The 23,908-nt window shown below is 42.3% G+C and overlaps 3 protein-coding genes across 3 annotated transcripts; 1 reads left to right on the top strand and 2 right to left on the bottom strand.

The window, feature by feature from the left end:
- The first annotated feature begins 1,403 nt into the window (after nt 1–1,403).
- LOC120655190 (zinc finger CCCH domain-containing protein 13-like) lies at nt 1,404–5,459 on the top strand. Its single transcript, XM_039932934.1, has 3 exons — nt 1,404–1,917; nt 2,931–4,779; nt 5,041–5,459. Exons 1-2 carry the CDS (start codon nt 1,532–1,534, stop codon nt 4,756–4,758), a joined length of 2,214 nt encoding a protein of 737 aa, XP_039788868.1. The 5' UTR covers nt 1,404–1,531; the 3' UTR covers nt 4,759–4,779; nt 5,041–5,459.
- A 1,802-nt stretch (nt 5,460–7,261) lies between these two features.
- LOC120655191 (citrate synthase, glyoxysomal-like) lies at nt 7,262–11,897 on the bottom strand. Its single transcript, XM_039932935.1, has 13 exons — nt 11,577–11,897; nt 10,661–10,841; nt 10,480–10,565; nt 10,261–10,365; nt 10,050–10,112; nt 9,805–9,914; nt 9,553–9,672; nt 9,402–9,477; nt 9,011–9,084; nt 8,763–8,883; nt 8,098–8,195; nt 7,879–8,002; nt 7,262–7,611 (listed from the first exon to the last, which is right to left on the bottom strand). Exons 1-13 carry the CDS (start codon nt 11,793–11,795, stop codon nt 7,480–7,482), a joined length of 1,509 nt encoding a protein of 502 aa, XP_039788869.1. The 5' UTR covers nt 11,796–11,897; the 3' UTR covers nt 7,262–7,479.
- A 6,826-nt stretch (nt 11,898–18,723) lies between these two features.
- On the bottom strand, nt 18,724–20,277 carry LOC120653314 (protein FLOWERING LOCUS T-like). The gene is made up of 4 exons (XM_039931078.1): nt 20,086–20,277; nt 19,580–19,641; nt 19,247–19,287; nt 18,724–18,983 (listed from the first exon to the last, which is right to left on the bottom strand). The coding sequence occupies exons 1-4, from the start codon at nt 20,275–20,277 to the stop codon at nt 18,724–18,726; spliced, it is 555 nt and encodes a 184-aa protein (XP_039787012.1).
- Nucleotides 20,278–23,908: the final 3,631 nt, after the last annotated feature.

Genomic DNA, 23,908 nt, shown 5'->3' on the forward strand with positions numbered 1-23,908 from the left:
TACGGTGAGTTTAAACAACAACAGTTAATTTACATGTATGTGGTGTAACAATTGAACACTCCCAGTGTGTCTTGTACTTGCCCTTGTAGGCATATACTCACCATGTACAATCGCCATTGACACACTTCACCTCATATTCTTTACTGTTAGACTTGACAACTCTGAATTCCTTCCTCAACGATATAGCCCAAAGCTTCACAGCATCTTTCACAGCTTCAATGCTAGAATACTTTGCCCCCTGCACGACCTCATTCTCTCTGTATTCGTACTCATTACTCCTAATATCCTGTATCACTGGATTTCCAAAACCCTTGCCTCTCCATTCACCTAGCAACGGGTAGTTCTCATCATCTAATGAGTCCCCCACATTCTTCCATCATTCGAGCCTCTTGTTCTTCATTCTGTACAGCTTTCACAATTCCAGGTATCCGCTCACCCTCATCAGCTAAACCTTGCGGCTCAGTTTGAATGACATGCATGTTCTGATCTTCTTTTTCTCCTACCTGATCAGCTATACCTTGCGGCTCAGGTTCTGTGGCATGTATGTTCTGATCTTCATTTTCTTGTTCCACTGCTTGGTTCATATGAGATGATGTACTTGTTGATCCTTCACCGAAATGGCCTACCTTCTGGTGAATCTGAATTAGCATTGCAAGAGGCCACCCGCGGTCAAGAGTTGCTTGCATGTAAGTCCGCCATTCTTCGGTGTTTGCTATAAGCATCAATTTCCAGAAATCCCCTTCAGTTCCCCAATTTGTCACAGTCTGAACGGTTAGGAAATGAGTCTTTGGATTCACATTGAATATCTCGTGAAGCCATTTGTGTATGGAACCAAAACTCCTCTCTAAGGGTTTATCTCGTAGAAGAATTTTGGTTATCTGCAGTCGCCGGCTCGAAAATCCGGCAGGGCTTCGCCTCTCTCCCTCCCTCTCTTTTTTCTTTGTTTCTGGAATTGTAGTGATGCAAATGAGAGGTGGGAGGACCAGTCAGCCCTTATATAGGGGTGGTAGAGCCGGCCGCCCAGCTGCCGGATGGCTAGGGGGGCCGGCCGTCCCGCTGCCGGGCGACCGGCCCCAGAGACTTGTCTGCAATTTTTTTTTTTGTGTTTAAGTCTCTGCCGCCCGGCAGCCGGACGGCCGGGTATATTTTTATAAAAAAAGAAAATAAAAAATAAAAAAAATAAAAAAACCGCAGTGGCCTAGCTCTCGGCTGGACCATCCCTTTGTTGTGGAAGTGGAAGCCCGTGGTGTGGCAGCTCGGCACCATCACCTTTCCCCCCCCCCCCCCCCCCCACCCAATCAGACACCGACGTGCGGCCCCCGCCAAACCGACTCGAGTTCGGGCCCACCACCAGAATATCAATCAACCCCCGCCCCCATCGTCTCCCCAACTCGAATTGTGGATCTGACGCCCGAGCCGTGGGACACAACGCCGCGGCCCGCCCGCCCCAACCCCGACCGAAAACCTAGCTAGGGTTCCGCCGTCGCCGACCCCAGCCGGCGTCTCCTCGCCCGCCCGCCCACCCGCCGCGATGTACAACGGCATCGGGCTCCAGACCGCGCGGGGGTCGGGCACCAACGGGTACGTCCAGACCAACAAGTTCTTCATCAAGCCCCGCTCCACCGGCGGGCCGGGCGGGCCCCACAGGCCGCCGCTCCCCGACGCCGCCGCCGGGGATGGCGCCGGGCTCGGCGGGATGCGCAAGCCCAACAGGGACATCCTCGAGCACGACCGCAAGCGCCAGGTCGAGCTCAAGCTGCTCGTGCTCAGGGACACCCTCGAGGAGCAGGGCTACACGGAGGTCGAGATCGAGCTGATGGTCGAGGATGCGCGCTCGGCCGCGGAGGCCGAGGCGGCGGCCGCGGCCGCGGCCGAGGAGGCGGGGGGAGGACGCCCGTCTCTACCGGGCACCAGAGGGTACGCACTTGTTGGCATCTTAATAGAATTTGAGATCAGGTGTCTCCTTTTCGTGTTGGGTTTTGAAACTGCCGCAGAGGAGGACCGGTGGCAATTATTTAGCAGTAGCTAGATTTTGTTTCGCCTAATAACTAGATAAGATTCAAATGATTTGGTTTTGGGAGATTATTACTTCATTTTTGAAGCGAACCTACTGCCTAGCATTAGATTCTGTGTGAGGGTTGTAGCCTCTGCTTATGTTCCGTGCGTTTGCCATTTGTAATGCTGTGTGATTACCATTTCTGCAGTCGTACCTTTGCAGATTTGACAAGTTTGCTTTTTTATAGTGTTTATTAGTTTTTGTCGGTTACATCGCATATATATATATATATATATATATATATATATATATATATATATATATATATATATATATATATATATATATGGCACCACTGCACCAGGTGCTTGCAATACTTCCACGTAGAATTCTTTTTTAGTTGGATGCCTCCATTTAATTTTCTAGGATCATGTCACCATTCTATTTAGCAGGTGCTTGGATGTGGAAATTATCAAATGCAGCTAGTTCTGTATGTGAATTGTAGCTTCTGCTTTTATGTTCTTGCATTTGCTATCTCTATGCTGTGATTTCTTTAGTTCCTAGCTGTGCACATGTGAGAAGTTGTCTTTTCATTTTTATTTGTAATTATATTTTTCCTTGGGATGACATTCTGCTGAACAGGATAGGCAATGGAAAATACTTCGCAATACCTTCACATACAATTTAGTGTTACAGTTATGTCATTTTTTGAAGCAGAATTGTTGCTCAGGGCTTACGCATGAGAATCATAGCTTCTCTTTACATATTCGTGTGTTTGTAATGTGTATTCTGTGTGGTTATCATTTCTTCAGTTCCTAGCTGCTCAGATGTGTATGTTTCACACTTTCACTTTCACTATGTTAACAGTTTGTAATTTGTTTGTTCTGTTTGCTTATGGTAACTAAGTTCTGATCACATCTTGGTGCCTTCTCAGGTTTACCGACACACAAAGCCACCATGTTGCGGCACGGAAGGAGAAGCAGCTTGAGACTCTGAGGGCTGCTTTTGGACTGGACGCTGAGGATGTAAAGAAGGGGGACGTAGAAAGTGATGTGGAATCTGGGGAGCTTGTACCTGGTAGGTATTCTGAGGACCTGGATACTGCTGGGCAGAAGGATGGCAAGGATTTGAAAGATGGCAGGAAGGATGCGAAGAAGAGCAAAAAGAAAAAAGTGAGTGACAAAAGGAGTCGGAGCAAAAGTTCAAGGAAGGGCAAGTATGACTCAGATTCAGAACAGGAACGTGACATGAAAACAAAGAAGAAAAAGAAGAGTTCTCGCCATGATTCTGAAGATGATTCAGAGACTGATTATGATGGGAAGAAGAAAGAGAAACACAACAAAAAAACTCGTCTTGTTTCAGATGATGATGATTCCGAAACTGATCGGAAGAAGGCAAGACGTGGAAAGGACTCTCGTTATGATTCTGAGTCTGATACAGATAGTGACTATGGCAAAAAGAAAACAGAACGATCAAAGAACAATCGTGATGAGAGAAAGAAGATACCAGTGAAAAGTTCTCGTCATGATTCTGAGTCTGATACTGATAATGAATATGGAAAAAAGAAAATAGAACATGCAAAGAATAATCGTGATGATAGAAACAAGATACCTGTGAAGAACTCTCGTTATGATTCTGAGTCTGATATGGATGGTGACCACGGGAAGAAGAAAACAGAAAATGTGAAGAACAGTCGTGATGAGAGAAATAAGATGCCAGTGAAGAGCTCTCGCCATGATTCTGAGTCTGATACAGATAGTGATTATGGGAGGAAGAAAACAGAACCCGAGAAGAACAATCGTGATGAGATAAAGAAGATACCAACGAAGAGCTTCTGTCAGAGCTTTGAGGATGAGAAGCCAAGAGAGAGAAGGTACAAGGATAGCTCTCGCCATTACTTCGATGATGGGAAGCCCATAAAGTACAAGGAAAGCTCTCGCCATGGCTCTGAGACTGATTCAGATACCCGTGTGGAAGCAAAGAAAAAACTTGAAAAGTTGTACCATCATAACCCTACGGAAGATAAGCAAGCACAAAAAATCAAAGAAAAGGAGGATAACTATGGAAAGAACATTGATAAGCGCAAGCGGCATGATACTGATTCAGAAGCTGATGGTTATTCCCGTGATAGGAAAAGACAACTGAATATTGCAGTGGCAAAAAAGGATGTGCCAGCGAAAAGAAGAGCTGCTAGCTCAAGCGAGAGCTCAGATTACAGCAGCAGCCTCAGCAGCAGTGAGTCTGACATGAGTGCAGATAGCTATGAGGAACGGAAAAGGAGTCAAGCTGAGAGGAGAAGAGATGAGCTGAATACACAGAGGCAGAAAGAGGAGAGGAAGGAGCTTGAAAAGCAAAAGCAGAGGGATGAAGAGAGGAAAGAACTGGAGAAGCAAAAGCAGCAGGAGGAAGAGAGGATAGAGATGGAGAAGAAAAGGCAGCGAGAGAGGGAGGAAGTGAGACTGAGGGAGAGAGACCAAGATAGAAGGAAAGGTGGAAATGGTGTGGAGAGAGACTACAAACGAAAACTAGAAGATGATCGGTATGACCCGAACTCAAGTAGAGTTAGAGAAGAGGGATACAGAGGCCACCAGAACAGAGGTGATGAGAGAATGCATGAAGAGCATGGCCGTCGCGGAGCTAGAGATCTGGATATCCATGATTCCAAGAGGTCAAGGCATGATGATGGCTCATATTACAATTCAAGGAGGGATCGTGAAGATCGCTATTCTAGAGATGAACATAGAGACAGAAGGCGTCACTGAATGCAAAATGTATCTACAACTGTAAGTTCCATTTCTTATCTGTATTGTTCTAGATAAACAAATGTTTATATTATTTTAAAATGTTACAATTTGGCTATTGAGCTGTAGAGTTTTCAGGATCTGGAGCTTTATTTTTTTATTCATATCTATGTCAAGATCTTTCACCAGTCCATTATGGATGGTGCATTTCAATACTTGTACCCTTTTCTTTTCTTGTGTCAGCTTGATTATTTATGCAAAAATGTATGTTTGTCTCACTATGCTTTACTGCCTCCTGTGCAGCCATATCATGTCCTTCATACGAAGTAAAAAAGCTTCGGCATCTCCTCGACCAATGCCAGCCAGTTCCAGGTGGACGTTCTCCACGCAAGGCTCGGTTGCCTAGCAGGCTAGCAGATCTCTGGCTGTGGCAGCAAAATTTGGACCGCCCAGAAAGAATTCCCATTGCAGCATTAAGCTTTGTTTTCTTTGTATCGACTTTTTTCAGTCACCTAGCAGGCTAGCAGATCTCTGGTTTGTGTCAGTAAAATATCGGCCGCCTGGAAAGAACTCCCCATTACAACATTAAGCTTTGCTTAGTTTGTATCGACTTTTTCACTGTGCAAACTTTACTATATTATGTAATAGGGCAGCACAGAGATGTATTGCATACTCCCTCCGTCCCAAAATAATTGCATATCTAGAGTTTAAAATTTGTCCCATGAAAGAGTGCTATTTTGACCCAACTATTATAAAAGACAAGAGTTTCCATAGGCTTCTTATAAAAAAACAAGATATTATCTATATTCTTTTCATAAAAGATAAGGGGTATTTTGGTAATTTTATACCATACATTGGCTTGTATGTCTAGTCTTAAAATTGCATTTATTTTGGGATGGAGTTTTTTTTTTCGAAACTGTTACTCCTGCCAATAGACGTTATGTTTCATGAGACATCCTCTCAGGGGGGCTCATTTCATCCTTTGTTTCAGATAATCTGTCGTCCTCATGAAACTGTCTGTGTTCGTGAGCAATGTCTTTAGCCCATTTTATCTATATCTATTTCTAAAGCAAGTAAGATTTTCATCTAAATTTTTGATTTGGTCTTTCTTGTGTTGTTGGTAGGTGGGTCTTAATTTATCTCGTATCGAGTCGGATTAGCCCTCCGTTCATGATTCTACAAATCTTACAAATTTATGCACCGCCAAATCTTTCGTTCAGACGCCAACGATAGTACGCCGTCCCTTTAATGCTTGGTTTGCATCTATGGCCACCATATATCCTATATTCTTTACGTCCCTTTAATGCTGGTTTGCATCTGTGGCCACCTCCATACATTCATCCTTTACGCCTGGCGTGGAGTACTTTTGAACATCCTAAGATTTCGGATCTCCTTTCATACGCCGGCTAATGCTCAGCCTTTATTCCAAAACCATCCTGCGATTTCGGCGAGCACGCTGACCTCTCGACCATCGTGCGCACGTGAGCACGGCGACCTCTCGACCATCGTGCGCACGTGAGCACGCCGACCTCTCGACCAGCCTGACCAAAACAAGCGCCGACCAGCCACCGTCGCAAGCGCCGTCCGTCCGGCCACCGTCGCGAGCGGTGCCCGGCCGGCCACAGCACCGTCGCCACCGTCACGTACGAGCGCCGCTCGGCCACCGTCGCGAGCGCTGCCCGGCCGACCACCGTTGCTCACTGTCACGTGTGTTCTCCGGCCACCGTCGAGCTCGACAGCTCGTTCTCCAGCGGCTAGCCGCCATCGCGCTCATCCTCGGGCCACCGTCTTCTGCAGATGGAGGAATATAAGATAAAAAGGAGAAGAAAAATGCTAAAAGAAAGTAAGGAGACGGTTAACAAGAAAAAAAAGAAAAAAACCATTGTATAATGGTACATTTATGAAGAATATTATACACAAGGAGCGTAGGACAGAGGTAATATATAGTACATTCAATCAAAATTCTAATTGGAACTTGACCAAACCAATCGGAATCGGAATCCTAATCAGATCTTGAACAAATCAATCCGGATCCCAATAGGAACTCAGACAATCAATACCTCGCCCGGTTTGTACACGAAGTGGAAGGGCAAAAAATTGGTGGTCTCATGTAGATCTAGGTAAAATTTATATTAGTTGTGTGCTATCTATTTTTTCTAATTCTAAAGTAATTAAGGTTTCCATCTAAATTTTTTGTTTGGTCTGTTCAGTTCGATCTGTTTTGTATTATTAACAAATTGACCTTAGTTCATCCCGTATGCGAGTCAAACTAGCCCCTCAATCTACGACTTGACCATATAGATCCCTACAAATTAAAACATGGATACCAATAGGTATCCGATATATACCAACTTTGTCCGTTGCAACAACAGGCATTATTGCGGGCATAATTGCTAGTCTATTCCTAGGTCGTCAACGCTCCTTTTTGCTTATGTGTGTTATCCATTGTGATGTCACAAGGATGCCCTGTTTGAAATCCAGAAAACGTCAGTTTTTTGAAATCCTGGAGAGACGATTTACAACAGAAAAGCAAAAACCGGGAACTGGTCGTATCTCTTCATTTATCCTAGGGAAAATTCGTGACAGTTTTTGCAAAGTAACGATACAGTTTATTATTGCCTATAAACTTGACAACAGAAAGTATACACCTCCAACTAAGTTCAGGTGCCCTGGCCCTTTTTTGGGGCCCAAAAGGGGCCCCTTGTTTATTGTGTATGCTGGCCGTTGCATGTTGCAGCTCTTCTACAGGGCAGAACCTGCACGGCGGCGTCTTGTCGCGTTTGAGGTGGCAATCTGGCCAAGTTCCTCACTCTGGTTTGGCGGCACTCGTTCTCCGACAGGGGTGTAATGCCTCAGCCAAATGCCTGTGTATACCTGAAAAAATAACAAACATCATGATCAGATGAAACAATGTTGGAGTATGCAAAAACCTGGTTTATCTTGCCTACCAAACTGCACGACACCAATATACGCTCTAAATTTTTTTGAAATATATTACCGAAACAAAGTCTTGGAAGCTAATGGTCAGGCGGGAATTTGTCATTAGCGTTTATCAGCTTAATGACTCATATTGTGAGTTCACATCAGATTCATAAACAAAGATAGTAACATTAGAAGATAATTTTTTTGCGATATACTGACCTGTTGGGGCCTCATAATCTTAGTATCGGGATCATCAAGTGACTCTTTCCAATGTGCTAGCCAACCAGCCATTCTTGGAATGGCAAACAGAACAGGGAAAAATTCTGTAGGGAATCCCATTGCCCTGAACCAACACCATATTAACAACTGCGATACCAATTACCAACCAAGAGGAAAAAGAAACTAAAGAAAAGCAAGAGTCGATTCTAAATGTTGTACCTATAAATTAGTCCAGAGTAGAAATCCACATTGGGATACAGCTTCCTCTTGATAAAATATTCATCCGACAGCGCTGCCTTCTCTAGAGCAATGGCAACCTGACAGCGCATAATGACTACCCAGTTAATTTTGCCAAGGAACTATTCCAGTAGAACACAAAAGCAACATCGTCTAGAATTCTCATTTTAAGAATATGAGATGAAGCCTCCCTTTCTTGAGTATCTTCAGGATTTATGAGATGCAAAATAATTAAATAGCAAAATGGCCAATTACAAATGCTTAAGAGTACACCAAATATCGCTTGCGAACAATAAACTGTTTTGAATTGCCAACCATATGGCCTAGCAACATCACCACTAAATTAAGAAACGTGGAGAACTACAGAGAACTAAATCTCAAGTTATTAGATCATTGAGATTCAGATGCAAGTAGATTTCACTCCATCTTACTCAGCTTTACCGGTTCAACTTTCTACCATGAAAAAAAGAAAGGCCCATATTGCAGTATTTCAAAAGTTACACATAACAAGATAACAATCATTTAGCACCCTTTTTTTATGGTCAGGGAAAAATGTCCTCATTAATCCACATTGCAAGAAAAGTAAAACCAAAATTTCACAAATTAAAATTGAGATAAGAACTATGGTTAAAACAGATGAAACTAACCTCAATAAGTGGATCCCGCCCCACAATTGAGAAAACCTCCTCTGCCAATTTCCGGATGACTTTAGCACGAGGATCATAGTTCTTATACACACGGTGGCCAAAACCGGACATCTTCCTCTTCCTTAAATATGAACGAAGGGATGAATCTTGTAAGAAAAAGTCAAGAGCAATAAAAAGGTAACAAACTGAATATTTTCACTTAAAAACTTCACACACCAGAATGCATATCAGATAAGAGTGATAGTCACCTGTTCTTTACTCCTTCAATGAAATCTGGAATATTTTCCACACTTCCAATCTCATTTAGCATTTTAAGTACTGCCTGTCATACAGAAAAATAACATTTAGCACCTTTCTACATGTTAAGCTATAATGATATCTAGAAGCTACAGTGGAACATCAGCTATTGCTATGATGCCAGATAGTTTCATTTTGACAAGATATAAAAAAGAAATCATGCTGAACTGATAGTTAAGAACCAAAAAGGTTAAATAAGCACAAAAAGCATAACCTTATTTGGATGATTCTAGAAAAACTATCACAAATGATACTTTCGGCCTAATTTCTGATGGCAGCAGAAACATGTGGAAAATTTTGAATGCAAGAACCCATAGGGGAGCAAAGTTCAATATGGTTTACCTCATTTGCACCACCATGCAGTGGACCATATAGAGCTCCAACACCACCAGAAAGAGCAGTGAAGACATCAACACCACTATATACAAAGTATATCTCATTAGGAAACAGTTCCATATTCACTGCTTGGCGGTGAATTTAGTAAGTGTTTTACCTTGAAGCAAGGTGCCTAACCGCAGCAGTGGAGCAGTTCATTTCATGTTCAGCATGCAGAATAAATAGGATATCTAGAGCCCGCGCAAGTCGAGGATTTGGTTTATATAATTTGTTACCCCTGAAAAATTATTTAGTTTAGAAATTTTGCATCAACATTAAAGTCATGGAATTTGAGTTAAATGTATGGAAAATAAATGCACACGGCACAATCTAAATGCAAGTTTATAGTATTCAAGGCAATGCAACTTACAAAGAGTCCAGCATGTACAAGAAGTTCTCTGAATAAGAAAGAGTATTCGTAGGAAGAATGGGAGGCCTTCCAGCTAATCTCAAGTAGGCAGCAGCTGCTATCGTTGGGGCCTGAACAAATATAAGGAATCAAGCCAAAGGCATACGAAAATCAAGAAACAATTATTAAGTTTGCATGATCTCTTGATTGGAGGAATATTCTAAACATTATATCATTAACTAAAGGAACTAGATGACCAGGCATACCTTCCCAAGTACTCGCACGATTTGCTTATCCCTCACCTGCTTCGACTTGTAAAGATCTTGACCCTACATCAGTATAGTGTGTTCGCTGAATGTACAGGACATTATATTCAAACATAAAAATCTAGCTAATGGTTCAAAATCCCAGCTAATTATATTTGAACTAATCGAACAATCATATGTCTCAATGGGTGCATTTTGACAGGATACTTACTCTAAGAGCAGGGTTTGCATCAGGATGAAAGACAGAAAGGGTACTCATTGCACTGGCAAGAACACCCATGGGGTGAGCATCATGAGGCATCGATTGTACGATATCCTGCCAACATTAAAAGTGACAACTTGTTAGTATTTAATCTAGATCGAAACCAAAAATTAAACTAAATATATTGCAATCATATCAAGCTCTAAAACGAATGATACAAAACCATACCAGAAGTCCTTGGGGAACAGCAGAGTGCTGTGAAATTGCGAATTCCCAACTCGCCAGTTGGCTCTGAGTAGGTAGATTCCCATACACTGGGAATACAACACATTAGTCAGCCAAACAATTGCAAGGTAGCAGGGTTACACAGACAGTAAACTGGAAAAAAAAACAAGGCCAATAAACTTACTTAAGAGGTATGCCACCTCTACAAATGAACTGCTTTCAGCCAACTCTTCAATTGGATATCCTCTGTAGCGAAGGATTCCCTCATCCCCATCAATGTAGCAGATGGATGAACGAACTGGAGCTGTATTGAGATAACCCGGATCATAAATCTTAAGACCTTTGTCATCCTTTCCGGTGGTTATCTGCAAAATATTTCAAAAAGGATCAGCATCTAACCTTTGCCTGGTCCTTATATTGTTGCAAAAAGGAAGAATCACAGGAAGTCCAATGTTCATGCAAGTAGCATATTTCTAGATATTATGGTGCTACATCTCAAACTAATTCATGGACAAACTAACAGTGTGATGTTTGCAGGAATAACAAAGAATTAAGGTGGTGACTTCAAGCACCATCAGAACCACAGCATACAATTCAGTCAACTGAAGCATTGAAATCGAATAACGACTGCCTTAGTAGAAACTAGTTACAATTATGAATACCGAGCAACTTCAGCTAGACTCAACTGAAATCAGCTATTGCTCCAATATCTGCAACTGCGCCCTGTATTCAACCAACCCAAGTTTTGAGATGTGGAAATGACTTTCTTAGTAGTACTAGTTTCAAGTTTCTACTTATACAGACCACAGAGCAACTTGAGCCGGACCTATAATGAGCTATGCCTCGCACAGCTAATTCAACGAGCTTTTGCTACCAATCATGATTTGTGCATAGATAGGTAAATTCACAGATTACAACTACCGAATCAGAATTACTGAACCGGCTGACACAATCGAACCGCAACAAACTATTAAATGTAATCCAACCGGTCCCCGCAGCAAGCCAGTCAGCTTCACGATGGAAATCGCACCCAAAACTCCGATACCCCCGCGGATCACGGCACTGCGCCACCGTCAATTCGTGCTCGCTAGAGCAGGTACCTTTTTGAAGTCGGTGGCGCGCACGGTGCCGTCCTCGGAGACCTTGACCTCGTGCCGCTTCCCGGTCCTCCCGTCCACCACGGCGAGCGCGCCGGCGCGTGGCCCGGGGGCCGCCGCGGACACCGGCGACCTCTCCAGCCCCGCCGCCTCCCCGGCGCCGGCGGCGAGGTGGGAGGAGAGCACGGCGAGGCGGCCCCGCGAGAAGTCCGCGCGGTCCATGGCGCGGCGGCGCGGGATCGAATCGGGCGGTGGAAGAGGGCGGAGCGAGGAGGAGCAGCAGGGCAGAGGAGCAGGAAGCGGTTGCTTGGACGCTTTGGCTTCGCGCACCTCGATGTTTATAATTGACGTGTTTGGTTTGGAGTATGGGCTTCTGGAGTCGTGGGAAGATGAAACTCGTGCGTGTAGTAAGCTTATCGTGATGCAGGCGCGTGCTTCCACGCCACGCTTGAATTGGCTTCAAATTTAAATCTTATGGACGGGTTTGATATTTTCTTCAAATTTCAGTTTAGAAAAAGTCCGGATACTATTGTTTGGTTTATTTTATCCCCAAACAATGCCTTTTGATTCAAATTATTCCTTAATACAATTTATCTTTTTATTTCTTCATGCATAGGTAGAGTTTTAAGTTAAAATTTTACAAGATGATATATCATATTTTTTTATCATTATCTTGATAGGTTATGATATTTCATAATAAATTAATTATTTGAGTTCAACATTATATGAAAAATAAATATGAAAAAATTATAATAATTTTTTAATATGTATTGTGATGTCCTCTACTACTCTACAAAATTTGAGTTTGAGATTAAAATTCAACTTATGTATGGAGAAATAAAAAACAGATTATATTATGAGGTAAAATAAACTAAATGACATGGTTAGGGGGTAAATTGAACCAATTTATAGTTTAGAGGGTTATTTAGACTTTGGTTACTTGAAGGGAGTAAATTGAACTTTTTTCTTTGAATTTTGAACGAGCTCCACCTCTATGCTAAATTGAAAATTTTAAAACGGGAGGTGTCATCTGATATAAAAGATTCGGTATTATCCTTGAAGGAATTCATCTATATCGACCGCAAGCCTTCTACCGTGCACCAGCCCCCTCCTTTAATCCTAAAATTAGGTCAATGCAACCGCTGCTATTCGACAATGCCAAGCAAAGCAATCTCTATCATGCCTCCAAAGCTCCGCCCCCAACGCCGCGCAGCCCAACTCTTTCGAGGGGTGAGCCTGCTTACACATAGCATCACAGCTACGCTTTCGTCCTCGTTTCGTCGTAAAAGGGTTAACCCGAAGGTGCTATGGTTGCAAGCCAAAGAGCTTATAAGTTGGCTCCACCCTTACTCAACTAGTAATGTGATACTAAATATGTGTACACATCACTCATAGGCCACTATTGGACCATATCTAAATTGGACCGGATGTTACAGTTTATTGTGTTTCGTGTTTCCTTTTTTGGTGGTGCTAGTATCTATGAGGTTATCACTTGAAGCACAGTGTATACGGATGTTTCGTGAAGAACAATGTGGATGATTATCTTTACATATGGGGTACAATGACGATTCACTCGAGCGACATTCTCCTCCTTAAATGGACTGCCATGATCCCCCTGCCTCCCCAACCATTGTGATTCTCGTTGTCTTGGAGCTCATGTTCATCCATCCTAGATGACCGCTAGACAGGCCATGAAGTCGCCGACTAATAATCCAATTTTCTATTGATTAATCTTCCTTTCTGATGTAGTGCTTCCATAATGATTTTGCTGCTATGTGCTTTGGTTTCATCCCGCGGTATAGAGAACCAGTTTTCTGAATGCATTAAAATCTACAAAAGAATTAGCATACAAGATAGTTAGCATTCCCTACCAAGCTTAAAATACTAAAAACAAAAGGAAAAGATGATTTGATGAGACACGATGATGCACCACCTATTGCTTCACAATCTCCAAAAGAGTCTATTAGACTTGATAATTTTTTTACCCATTATTGATCTAGCAATTGCTTCACTAGCTAGGAGGTTTGAAAAAATACAAGAGGTACGAAAATTGAGCTTATCTTGTTGTGAAACTTATGAGTGGTTAACATACTGATATCAATGGTAAAAAAATACATGTTAAATTGAATTAAAATTCCTCTAATATTTCATCCCTACGAAAGTATGGTCCCTCTTGATATTCTGAAGTTTGTGAAATGGAGGGAATGTCTGCCTAATATCCTTATTGCATATAGAATTTGTAAACTACCATTATGACAATTCCACTTGCAGAACATTTCAAAATTGAAGTTCATGAAGCCCTACATGAGTAGGACTATGACATATGAAAGACTCAATGGATTGGCAAAAATTGTACTTCAAAATAATATTGCAGAGAAGATTGTATTTAGATAATAAACTATTGATAATAAGGAAGGTTTTCCATTTGTTCATTTAGCATGAATGATATTGTAGTCTGCAGTATTGCAAAATAGTATGCAGTTATATAATGTAATCCAAATATATTTAGTTTTCTGTATTTCCCTCATGTATTAATTATCTCGTTTGTGTTTCGCACCGGTGGCTCAAAATCTTGGGCATGGGCTGCTTCTAAACTGGGACTAGTGGTAAACAAGGATATCAGGTAACATTTGTCTTGTTGGTGGTTTGATTTAGAATGTGGTGATACAATTTGTTGTGGCTTTAGTGGTAATAATAGGTCCAACCATTGCTAAGGGAAGGCCAGTCATCTGGTTGTTACATTATATTTCAGTGATTATGATTACCAAAAACTCAAAGCATATGATCGATCAGGGCTAGGGTATGTATTTAAAAGGTAGAAACCTCAAGTCCCAATCATCTTCCGAAAAAGGAGCCCACTACACCAACCAACGGGGCATCTTCCATACTTAGAGTATGACCATCAAATACACATCAATTCTGATGTTTCTAAAGAGTTCATGCCCTGAGAATGATGAGGGAATTGATGTATTTCCACACCATATGATTAACTATTTCGCTTGCCTTATACTAGCCTAGAAATATATCTTGCTGTTTAGTCTATTATTTGCTTCAAACAACTATGCATGACTATACCATATATATGAACGTAATTTTGCAAGTTGATCATTTTATTGTTTTGTAGGATTACTCATCTAGCTTGGACTTAATTTTTTATTGATCTAATTGCAGGTTTTATCATGCTGACAATGCAATCCATTTGTTGAGTCTTGAAATTTCATATTAACGAAAAAGGATTGATTTGTATATGAGAAATGTGTCATACAATTTTCTCTATTATCTACTTTCTATAACTGTGTAGCATCATATCATATGGAGTCAATTTTGCAGGAATAATATAAATATTATTTTATAATATTTTAATTTTGCAGTTTAATTTGTATGCAATGTAAAAAATAGCGCGCTATAGCGCCAAAATAGAGGCCAGAAGCAGCTGTTGCGACGATATTGCACATGTTTGCTCTATCTGCGCTATCACCGCGATTGCGCTAAACAAAGTAGTGTTAATGTAGTAAATAGTGGCGCTATTTAATGTTTTGTAGCTGTGGGTAAGAAACTAAAGCCCATTCGATTTTTGCCACAGCCCAGCCCACTATTAGCCCCCCTTAGGCATACAGTCATCTCCAGACGCCCGGAACACTAGACATCACCATTCAACACCAGTCAACACACGAGTCCTCACCTTGGCGACGGCCGCTACATCTGGAACTCGTCGGCAGCTGGTTTGGTTGGGCGACACACTACTATAATTTTTATTTTCAGAGGTGTGCATTTTCTATTTTCGGAGGCATTTTTTGAAAACGCCTCAGAGTTATAGTCACTATAAATGGACCATTTTCGGAGGCGTTCTTGTGCACGCCTCTATTAATCAAATAAAAAAATTAAAAAAAAAGTGACAGGCCCGCCGAGCCCATCTGCCGCGCCGCTGCCGCCGGCCACCTGCTACGCCGCCGCCGCTCGCCGCGCCCCCGCTGGCCGTCGCTCCATAAGGTCGCGCAGCCGCTCCCTGCGCCGGTCGCCCCATGCACGCTGCAACTCCCTGCCCGGCGGCCGCGAACTCCGCCCCGGCTGGCCAGTGCGCCGCCACGAGCTCCGCTCCCGCCGGCCCGAGCTCCGGCGAGTAGCCTCCGCGCCCCGGGATCTGCGCGCACGGCCGTCGGATCCGCAGGGCGTGCGCGGTCAGCTCCGGGAGGAGCGGCGCGCGGGTCTCGTCGGTCGGCTCCGGGAGGGGCAGCGCGCGGGGGTCTCGTCGGGTCTCAAGCGGGAGAGGTCGACGTCGAGCAGAGCCCGCCCCGGCTAGCCAGCGCGCCGCCGCAAGCTCCGCTCCCGCCGGCCCGAGCTCCGGCGAGCAGCCTCCGCACCCCAGGATCTGCGCGCGCGGCAGCCGGATCCGCGGGGCGCGCGCGGTGGGCTCCGGGAGGGGCGGCGCGGGTCTCGTCGGTCGGCTCCGGGAGGGGCGGCGCGCGGGGGTCTCGTCGGGTCTCGAGCGGGAGAGGTCGACGTCGAGCAGAGCGGCGGCGGGTGGAGACTGGAGAGAGGGAGGGAGTGGGAGAGGGAGAGGGAGAGGGAGAGGGAGAGAGAGAGAGAGCTGGGCATTAACAGAGGTGTTTTCTTTTTGTGTACGCCTCAGAGGCCTTTTTGAAGTGCCTCGCAAAATCCAGAATTGTAGTAGTGACAGCTGCTGCGACGGGCAGCTTCTTCACCTGCGACCGGCAACAAGCATCTGCACCGGCAAGAAGGCAGCCAACAACAATGTCTGACCCAAGCGAAAGCAATCGAAGCCCAGATCCCATTGCGCTAACTGCAGGCAAGTTCTTCTCCACAGTGCGCCAATCGAAGTAGTGCAGTCAAGTTCTTCTAGTTGCAAGGCGTATTAAGTTCTTCTCCCCCATGTTATTCTCCATAGAGATTTGATTATTAGCCGGTCTACTCTATAGTGCAGGCTTATCTAGCACTGCATCCACAGGATAACAAGCAAATGATTATGTTAATGAAGCATCTAACCCCTTGAGCCATTAGCTATTGTGTTGAGGAGAATGGATAGTGATGTGCCAGCAATGGGCTTGTATGGGAGTCTATTGGAGGCTAAGAATGAGATCTCTAGGAGGTTTAACAATGAAAAGAGTAAGTTTCAGGAAGTGTTTCATTTCATTGTCAAAAGATGGGATAGTAAGCTGAAGACATCTTTACATAGGCCGGTTACTTTGAACCCTTTCTATTATTATCAAAACAAGTTGGTTATAGAGGAGAATGAAACATTTAGAGATTGTGTAATAACTTGCATTACAAAGCTTGTTCCGAATGAAGACACTCAGGACAATATTATTGAAGAGCTTTAGTTGTATCAGGATGGTGAAGGATCCTTTGGCAAAGAAATTGCTAAAAGGCAGTGGAAAACTATAAATTTTGATCCAGGTATGAAACCTTCATTGTAAAGTTCTCTCTTGGCAATTAATTTCTAGAAAGTTAGAAGTTAGAACAATCCACTAATAAGTTATATGGTCCTCTATTTTTGTAATATAGCTAAGTGTGGCTGAATCATGAAAGTAGTTCACCAAACCTCAGAAAAGTTAGCTGCAAAAATTCTAAATTTGACATGCAGCTCCTGAGCTTGCGAGACATGATGGAGTTCATATGACCAAGTATGAAACTGAGTTACCGATTTATCACTGTATGTTCATTTTTGCAATTATCCAAACCTCTTTCTTATTAAAATCAAATCTATGCAGGTGCACACAAAGAGATGCAACAGACTCCTTCATGAGAAAATGGAGGACCTTGTGTTCGTGAAATTCAACTCAAAATTGAGGCAAAATAAAGACAACAAGGATAAAGATCCCATTAAGAAATCTGTTCTTGATGCTTTAGAAGATGAAGACAATGAGTGGATCACTGATATTGAGCCAACAGAAGGAGATGGAGAACAAGAGTAGGAAGGAGAAATTGGAGAATCATTACAGGGTGTTGCAGCTGCATCTTAAGGACAAGAAAAAAGAAGGGACGTAACCAGAAAATTAGGAACAAGAAGAGAAGGAAGTTGATCCCTACTCTATAGGATGAGGAGTCAGCTGGTTCGTCTTCTGATGAAGAAGATAAGAATGATATGCTATCTAATTCTAGTTCTGATTCTGAGTGTGAGTGATCATTGATCTGTTATGCTATGGATGTGGAGTGTCAAGTGTGTACTGAAGTCTTCACACTTTAAAGTTTAGACTTTAATTTAGCATGTATGACTGTATGAGACTTTGTCTTTACTCTTTAAATGTGTGGGCTATATTTTTATGAACTATGAGTCTATGTCTGCATGTGATGAGTGATGACTGTATGTGTTTATTTTATGACTGTATGACTATATAAAACTTATATTGCCTGTGCTTATCATTGTATGTTGTATGTTAAAAAAAATAGCGTGCTGTAGCACCAAAATAGCGCGGATGTAGCGGCTAGAAATAGCTGGCGCTATAGCATATAGCAAACGCTATAGCGGAGCAATAGCGGCGCTATAGTGCCCGCTAAAGCGGCTATAGCGTTTTTTCTAGCCTCCCGTTAAATTCTGTAGCCCGCGATTTTTTTAAATTGTTTGTATGTGATCTTCAATATATTTGTTACAGCTCTTGTCGGATCATTTTAGTTCACTTTTTTTTTTTGCAGTATCCACTTTTCAGCATGTTCAACATCTGTGCATGCATATATTATTCAATGCGAAAAAAAACTGAAGCAAAATTCATGCCATTATATATTGTCCCAGGCGCAAAATATATAGTATATATATATATATTGATAATATCTTCCTGCATGATTATTGCATTTTTGTTTGTTTCCTTGACCACTCCTGCGGCGTACGGCGTACAAACGGCACACCAATATATGTATTTGTAATTTTGTATACACGCATCATACACCAACAAGGAAGGGCTTTAGGTTTTTTTGCCGAAATCTCGAGGGCAAAACACATGCACGGTAGGCTAGAACTAGAAGCCAACTACATAGGCGTCTAGCATATGGACGGCCTACTTTATTGTATTTTCTCAATATTATTCTCTGTAGATGTTGTCGTCGATCGATCACCCCATGCATGCACGTCGTACATACGTGCAATGTAATGATCGAGTTCGGTTGATATATAAGAAGACGACGAGGTCATCATCAATCAAGAAGCGGCATGTCGGCCGCCGGTGTAGGGCCCGGTGAACCTCCGGCCGCCGGAGCCGCTCTGGCGCTGGCAGTTGAAGTACATGGCGGCGACGGGCGCGCCGAGGTTGTACCGGCGGGCGAAGCCGCGGGTGCTGAAGTTGTGGCGCCTGGACGGCGCGTACACCGTCTCCCGGCCGAGCTGCCGGAACAGCACTAGCACCATGCGGTGGATCCCCGTCGCCGGGTTAGGGGCCTCGTAGCACATCGCCTCACGCCCTGTTTATTAATTTCATTATTTGCACACAATATAATATAATTGATTAGTAGAGATTAATAATCCATCAGGCAAGTAGAAATTCAAGTTTGAACTTGTACTACATTACTGTGATCTTTCAAATAGCTAGCTTATTATTATTAGCCGCCAGAAAAAGGTATATATAGAACACCCGGCCCATATATCCAACATGCATGGAAACCTGTAAGCTAGTAAGTAGGCTCATATCCTATCCTCTCTGTTGGGTTGATGCAGGCGTACTCACCGTAGGTGTCATCAGTTGATGCTGGGATGTCAGTCACCATCCTGCATGAACATGAATGGAACACTTCATCATCATCAATCTCTACCACGAAATCAAATCAAACAACATACCATTGGCGCAACGTGCATACGCGACCAACTTATACTGTGTGGGCTTGTGTGCGTGTGTCCACTTGCTTGACACGCGTAATACATGCACCTCTAAATGCACGGAGGATGCAAACGGTTACCAGCACAGTTGCAAAATGAAGATAGTGTACGTGGGCAACAAGCCAACACCCGTGAGCATGCTATTAGTGTAGCTAGCTACAAGCTAAGGCGCTGCTGCTCTCACCAGTGCAGGTACTCCCTCAAGGTCGGATTGCTTGGGTTTGGAGCATCAGGATCAACCATCACCTACAGTATATGGCAAAATCCACAGTAGTCAACAACAAACTATTGCGTAATTAAGATATATACATAGATGACGAAGCATGTTCATCAATATACGTAATTAAGGGCAAGGCTTTTCCAAACGATAACATATAACAGAGAGCTAGGAAACTATATATACTCCCTCCGTGCTGATAAAAGAAGTCGTTTAGGACAACGACACGGTCTCCAAAACATAACTTTGACCCCTTGTTATTATAAAAATATTTATAGAAAAGTGAGATATGTATACTTTTATGAAAGTATTTTTCAAAATAAATCTATTCATATAATTTTCACATTTGCAAACTCAACAATTTAAAAGTTATTGATGATTCATATTCCCAATGTTTGACCCAAAACATGTCTAAAACGACTTCTTTTACCAGCACGGAGGGAGTACATCGCATGGACGGGAGATCAACTTACCAGGGTATATGCAACACGATAATCATCTCCTCCAATCTCCACCCTCGGCCTTTCAGAGACGGTCGGAGAGCGCAACTCCATGCCGCTGACAATAGGCATACCATTGAACAGTACCATCAGATCAATGGAGCTGTAGAAGGGGTCCAAGACATCTCCAATCACACGAGATGTAACCAAGGAATCATTGGCCATTTTCAGTTTTCAGTTGGAGCTTGAGCAGAATATAATGTGTGCTATGTGCAGGAGCTAGAGTAGTGCTAGCGGCTGTGCCTTGGAGGTACGAGCTGCAAGGTGGTGTGGTATTTATAGTGTGCGGCATATGGTGCATACCTTCTTGCAAACCAGTAGCATGGAATATTTGAAGAGAACAGAGACCGTGGACTACTCTTTGGAAGCTTGGAGATTGTTGGATATTCTCCCCCTTTAACTGATAGGGCCAGTGAAATATTCTCTTTGGCTATATTTGATTTTCTTTTTTACTTCACCTTTTTAAAACAAAGGATACAGAGGATCTGAAAGTCTAGCTCCATAACACTCAAAGTCAACTCAAAATATTGACAGGTTACTTAGTAGAGTACACTATTAGTTGAATCACCCCATGGCCCCCCTTGTATATATTTTCGTGAACTTCTTCATTATTAATGTCTAGATTCTAGATCTGTGTCCTAAAACATATATATTTGTGTTTCTCTTCAAGAAATTTATACACTTTAAACTTAATCATACTCGGTGGTGGAGGACAGATTATTAAAGTTGATCGAGGTAGTGTGGCGCAGCTCAACCAGACAAAGCTCAGCCTCGATTCATGACTGCAGTGTAGAGAAAAATACTGAAGAAAGCTTACATGTAGAAGAGGACGAGATACTCTTGGCAAAACAAGGTATTTCCATGGCCATGGCCATACCGGAAGCTCCGCCGCTGATCATACTCTCGGTACGTATGCTTTCTTTGTCCTCTATTGTTTCCCTTTTATATATAAGTTTTCTTCTTCCTTCTTTAATTTAAAGGAGAAGTAGCGCACACAACGTGACAATATTCTACCAGATGGTGGAAGCACATAATTAAGTGCATGCAGTTGATCATGCTTGCATGGTACGGTGTTGGATTAATAATTTTTCTGACCTATATCTTGTTTTTTCGATAAGAGAATATTTTACATATATAGAGAAGAGGGCTCTTATATTAGTCTGAGGGTATTACCCTATATATACATTCCAGATATAGTTTAAATTAATTGAACGACCTCTTATTCAAACAGACATCCTATGAATGTGTGTGTTCGGTCATCCATGAAAGCACAATGAAGCATATATATATATATATATATATATATATATATATATATATATATATATATATATATATATATATATATATATATATATATATATATATATATATATATGTATGTATGTATGCGGTTGGCTTATGGTCAATTGGTTGGTGGGTTCCAATCATCATCAAATATTTGTTGTGGATTGAAGCAAAGCTGAGGAACAAATCTCATGTGTTCTTTGTCAAGTTATATGACATGTCTGACAAAAGGCTGTTAAGATCAATTGAAATATGCCAGTAACAATATTAAACGATGATCCCATTATTTGGTAGTGGGTTCTATGAATTCTTTACCTAATAAATCGTAAATATTCTTATAACATAATCACTAAGTGGGTTAATTTAGATTGAATTTGAAATCATATATAAATGAAATGCAGCTAAATATGTACCACGCCATTGATCAGATTTTGGCTACTTGATTAATTTCCTAGAGTTCAACTAGTATGGCCCTCAGTCAATTTCTTGCTAAAATAGAGGAAGAAATAAATTAGTCACCAACAATCAGAAATATATAGTTCATGAAACTCCCCATCTTCTATCACATCGCAAGAGGATCAACGTAGAGATTAGTTTAGCATGTGGTGATCACATTCACAAAAAGGGCATTTTGATATAAACAAAGATGTTGGCATGCAGACGACATAAAAAAAATGGAAGGCACATTGCTTTCAATTGCTTAATTAACTTTTCTTATCGTTGTTTCTTATTGAACATTTAGTTCAGTAATTTTATATGTCGTACTGGAAGATCTACTTGCATGTCGTTGGTCTTTGATAAGCACAAACTCGAGTACACCTATATCATATATACGCGTAGAGGTCCAAGGTCCACAAAAGCTTTCAGTGGTGGATGTAAAGTAGATTCCAATCCTGACAAGTGGACCCACACTTTTGATCAGACTCTATGCTACGGAGAGCTGTTCACTTTGTAGCGAGTGTAAAACTAGATTGGATGTCTTTGGATCGGTCATTTTCAGAAAAGCACTTCTTCTAAGGCATCTAGTTTCAAAGAATAGTTGACAACATATATTAAGTGAAGTCTTGAGTTTCAAAGAATAGTAGAATTTTCCCTTTTCCAATTTCCTCACGCGCATTTGGCTGCCTATTCTCCCTTTTTGCAACTCTACTACACATGGGACCGGCCAGACACTGTAAATATGCAACAAGAATAGTTCAAGATGGCTCGATATATGGCCCTGTCAACATCACGTACCTTGCTTGGTTGAACATGGTTCTATACCACAGCCGCATTCTTTGTTGCTGCGATGACCGGGAAAAACCAACAGTGTGTAATGAAGAATGGTTGAGACAGCCGTATTGTGACTGACATACACTTTATGGGTTTTGTATGATTGTTGAGCTTATCTTTTAAATGGTACGTTGTATGTAAATTAAAAAATAGTTTGATGAGGTAAATAAAATTTCTAATAGGAAAAATCTTTTGTAAATAACTAAACGCATGGGGGTTGATCCAGTGGGACGAGAACTCCCACACTCACAAGGAATAGGATCGGAGGTGCATTCCGGAGGAAGAGGAAGCATATTGACAATCTGATTTTTCGCTGATAAGAGAGAAAAAGAAATTATATCCCACTGGTTTATGCGTACTCTCTACATCTTCAAAGTACAATAATGGCATGCGTCGATATCAAGAAGAGTTCATTTACACCAGTTTCAATAAAAATGGAAGTGTCATGATGGATATCACCATGCATATCCTAACACCCCACTAGGGTTGTATATATTCACTTTCCTTCGCTACTTTGGGGGATGCTTATGGTTTTGAAATCAAACTTGTTTGCGTATCTTATTTTCAAAATACAGTACGGATGCATGCGCTTACATGCACGCACGTACACTTACCTCTATAAATACATGCTCACAGCCCTATCCCTATAAATAATTAACCTAAATTTCCAGCACTAAAAGACTTAAAATAGTTTTATTATCATAAAGAGATTGCTCCGCTTCTCTGGAGGATAAAAAGCATGTATTCATATGAACACACAAATATATCTTGAAATTTATGATACTATTTCAATACTAATAAGGCTTGCCGCTCCTCAAAGTGTACTGTGTACAGTCACTACGGGACAGATACTTTGCCGTGTGCCAAAGGCACACGGCAAATGCTTTGCCGTGTGTAGCACACGGCAAAGTCACCACGGCAACCAAGCGTCGGCAAAAGGCCTCTTTGCCGTGGGTTTTTTGTCGGGCACACGGCAAAACTTTTGCCGTGTGCTAAACGCGACTCTCGGCAAAAAAAAGGCAGGTGACGGCGGCTGACGGTGACAGACCCTTTGTTGCCGTGTGCCATAGGCCACAGCACACGGCAAAGAGTCAACCTTTGCCATGTGCCATGGTTTTTGCACACGGCAAATGCCTTTTCCAGGCAGGCCTGGTATGACTTCTTTGCCGTGTGCTATGGTCTTTGCACACGGCAAAGATTGGAAAAATTTTCTGTTTTTTTTTGTTTTATCACGTAT

Source organism: Panicum virgatum, chromosome 1N (assembly GCF_016808335.1).
Source record: "Panicum virgatum strain AP13 chromosome 1N, P.virgatum_v5, whole genome shotgun sequence".
Classification (NCBI taxonomy): Eukaryota; Viridiplantae; Streptophyta; class Magnoliopsida; order Poales; family Poaceae; genus Panicum; species Panicum virgatum.

Bases quoted from the DNA above. Each gene is read 5' to 3' on its own strand.
- LOC120655190 (XM_039932934.1), top strand. From the start codon at position 1,532: ATGTACAACGGCATCGGGCTCCAGACCGCGCGGGGGTCGGGCACCAAC. The intron at 1,918-2,930 runs GTACGCACTTGT...GTGCCTTCTCAG, and splicing joins TCTCTACCGGGCACCAGAGG to GTTTACCGACACACAAAGCC.
- LOC120655191 (XM_039932935.1), bottom strand. From the start codon at position 11,795: ATGGACCGCGCGGACTTCTCGCGGGGCCGCCTCGCCGTGCTCTCCTCC. The intron at 9,915-10,049 runs GTATGCCTGGTC...ATATTTGTTCAG, and splicing joins TCGTGCGAGTACTTGGGAAG to GCCCCAACGATAGCAGCTGC. The intron at 8,884-9,010 runs GTGACTATCACT...TTCATATTTAAG, and splicing joins ATTGAAGGAGTAAAGAACAG to GAAGAGGAAGATGTCCGGTT.
- LOC120653314 (XM_039931078.1), bottom strand. From the start codon at position 20,277: ATGGCCAATGATTCCTTGGTTACATCTCGTGTGATTGGAGATGTCTTG. The intron at 19,288-19,579 runs GTGAGAGCAGCA...ATGTTCATGCAG, and splicing joins TTGAGGGAGTACCTGCACTG to GATGGTGACTGACATCCCAG. The intron at 18,984-19,246 runs GTGAGTACGCCT...ATTAATAAACAG, and splicing joins ATCAACTGATGACACCTACG to GGCGTGAGGCGATGTGCTAC.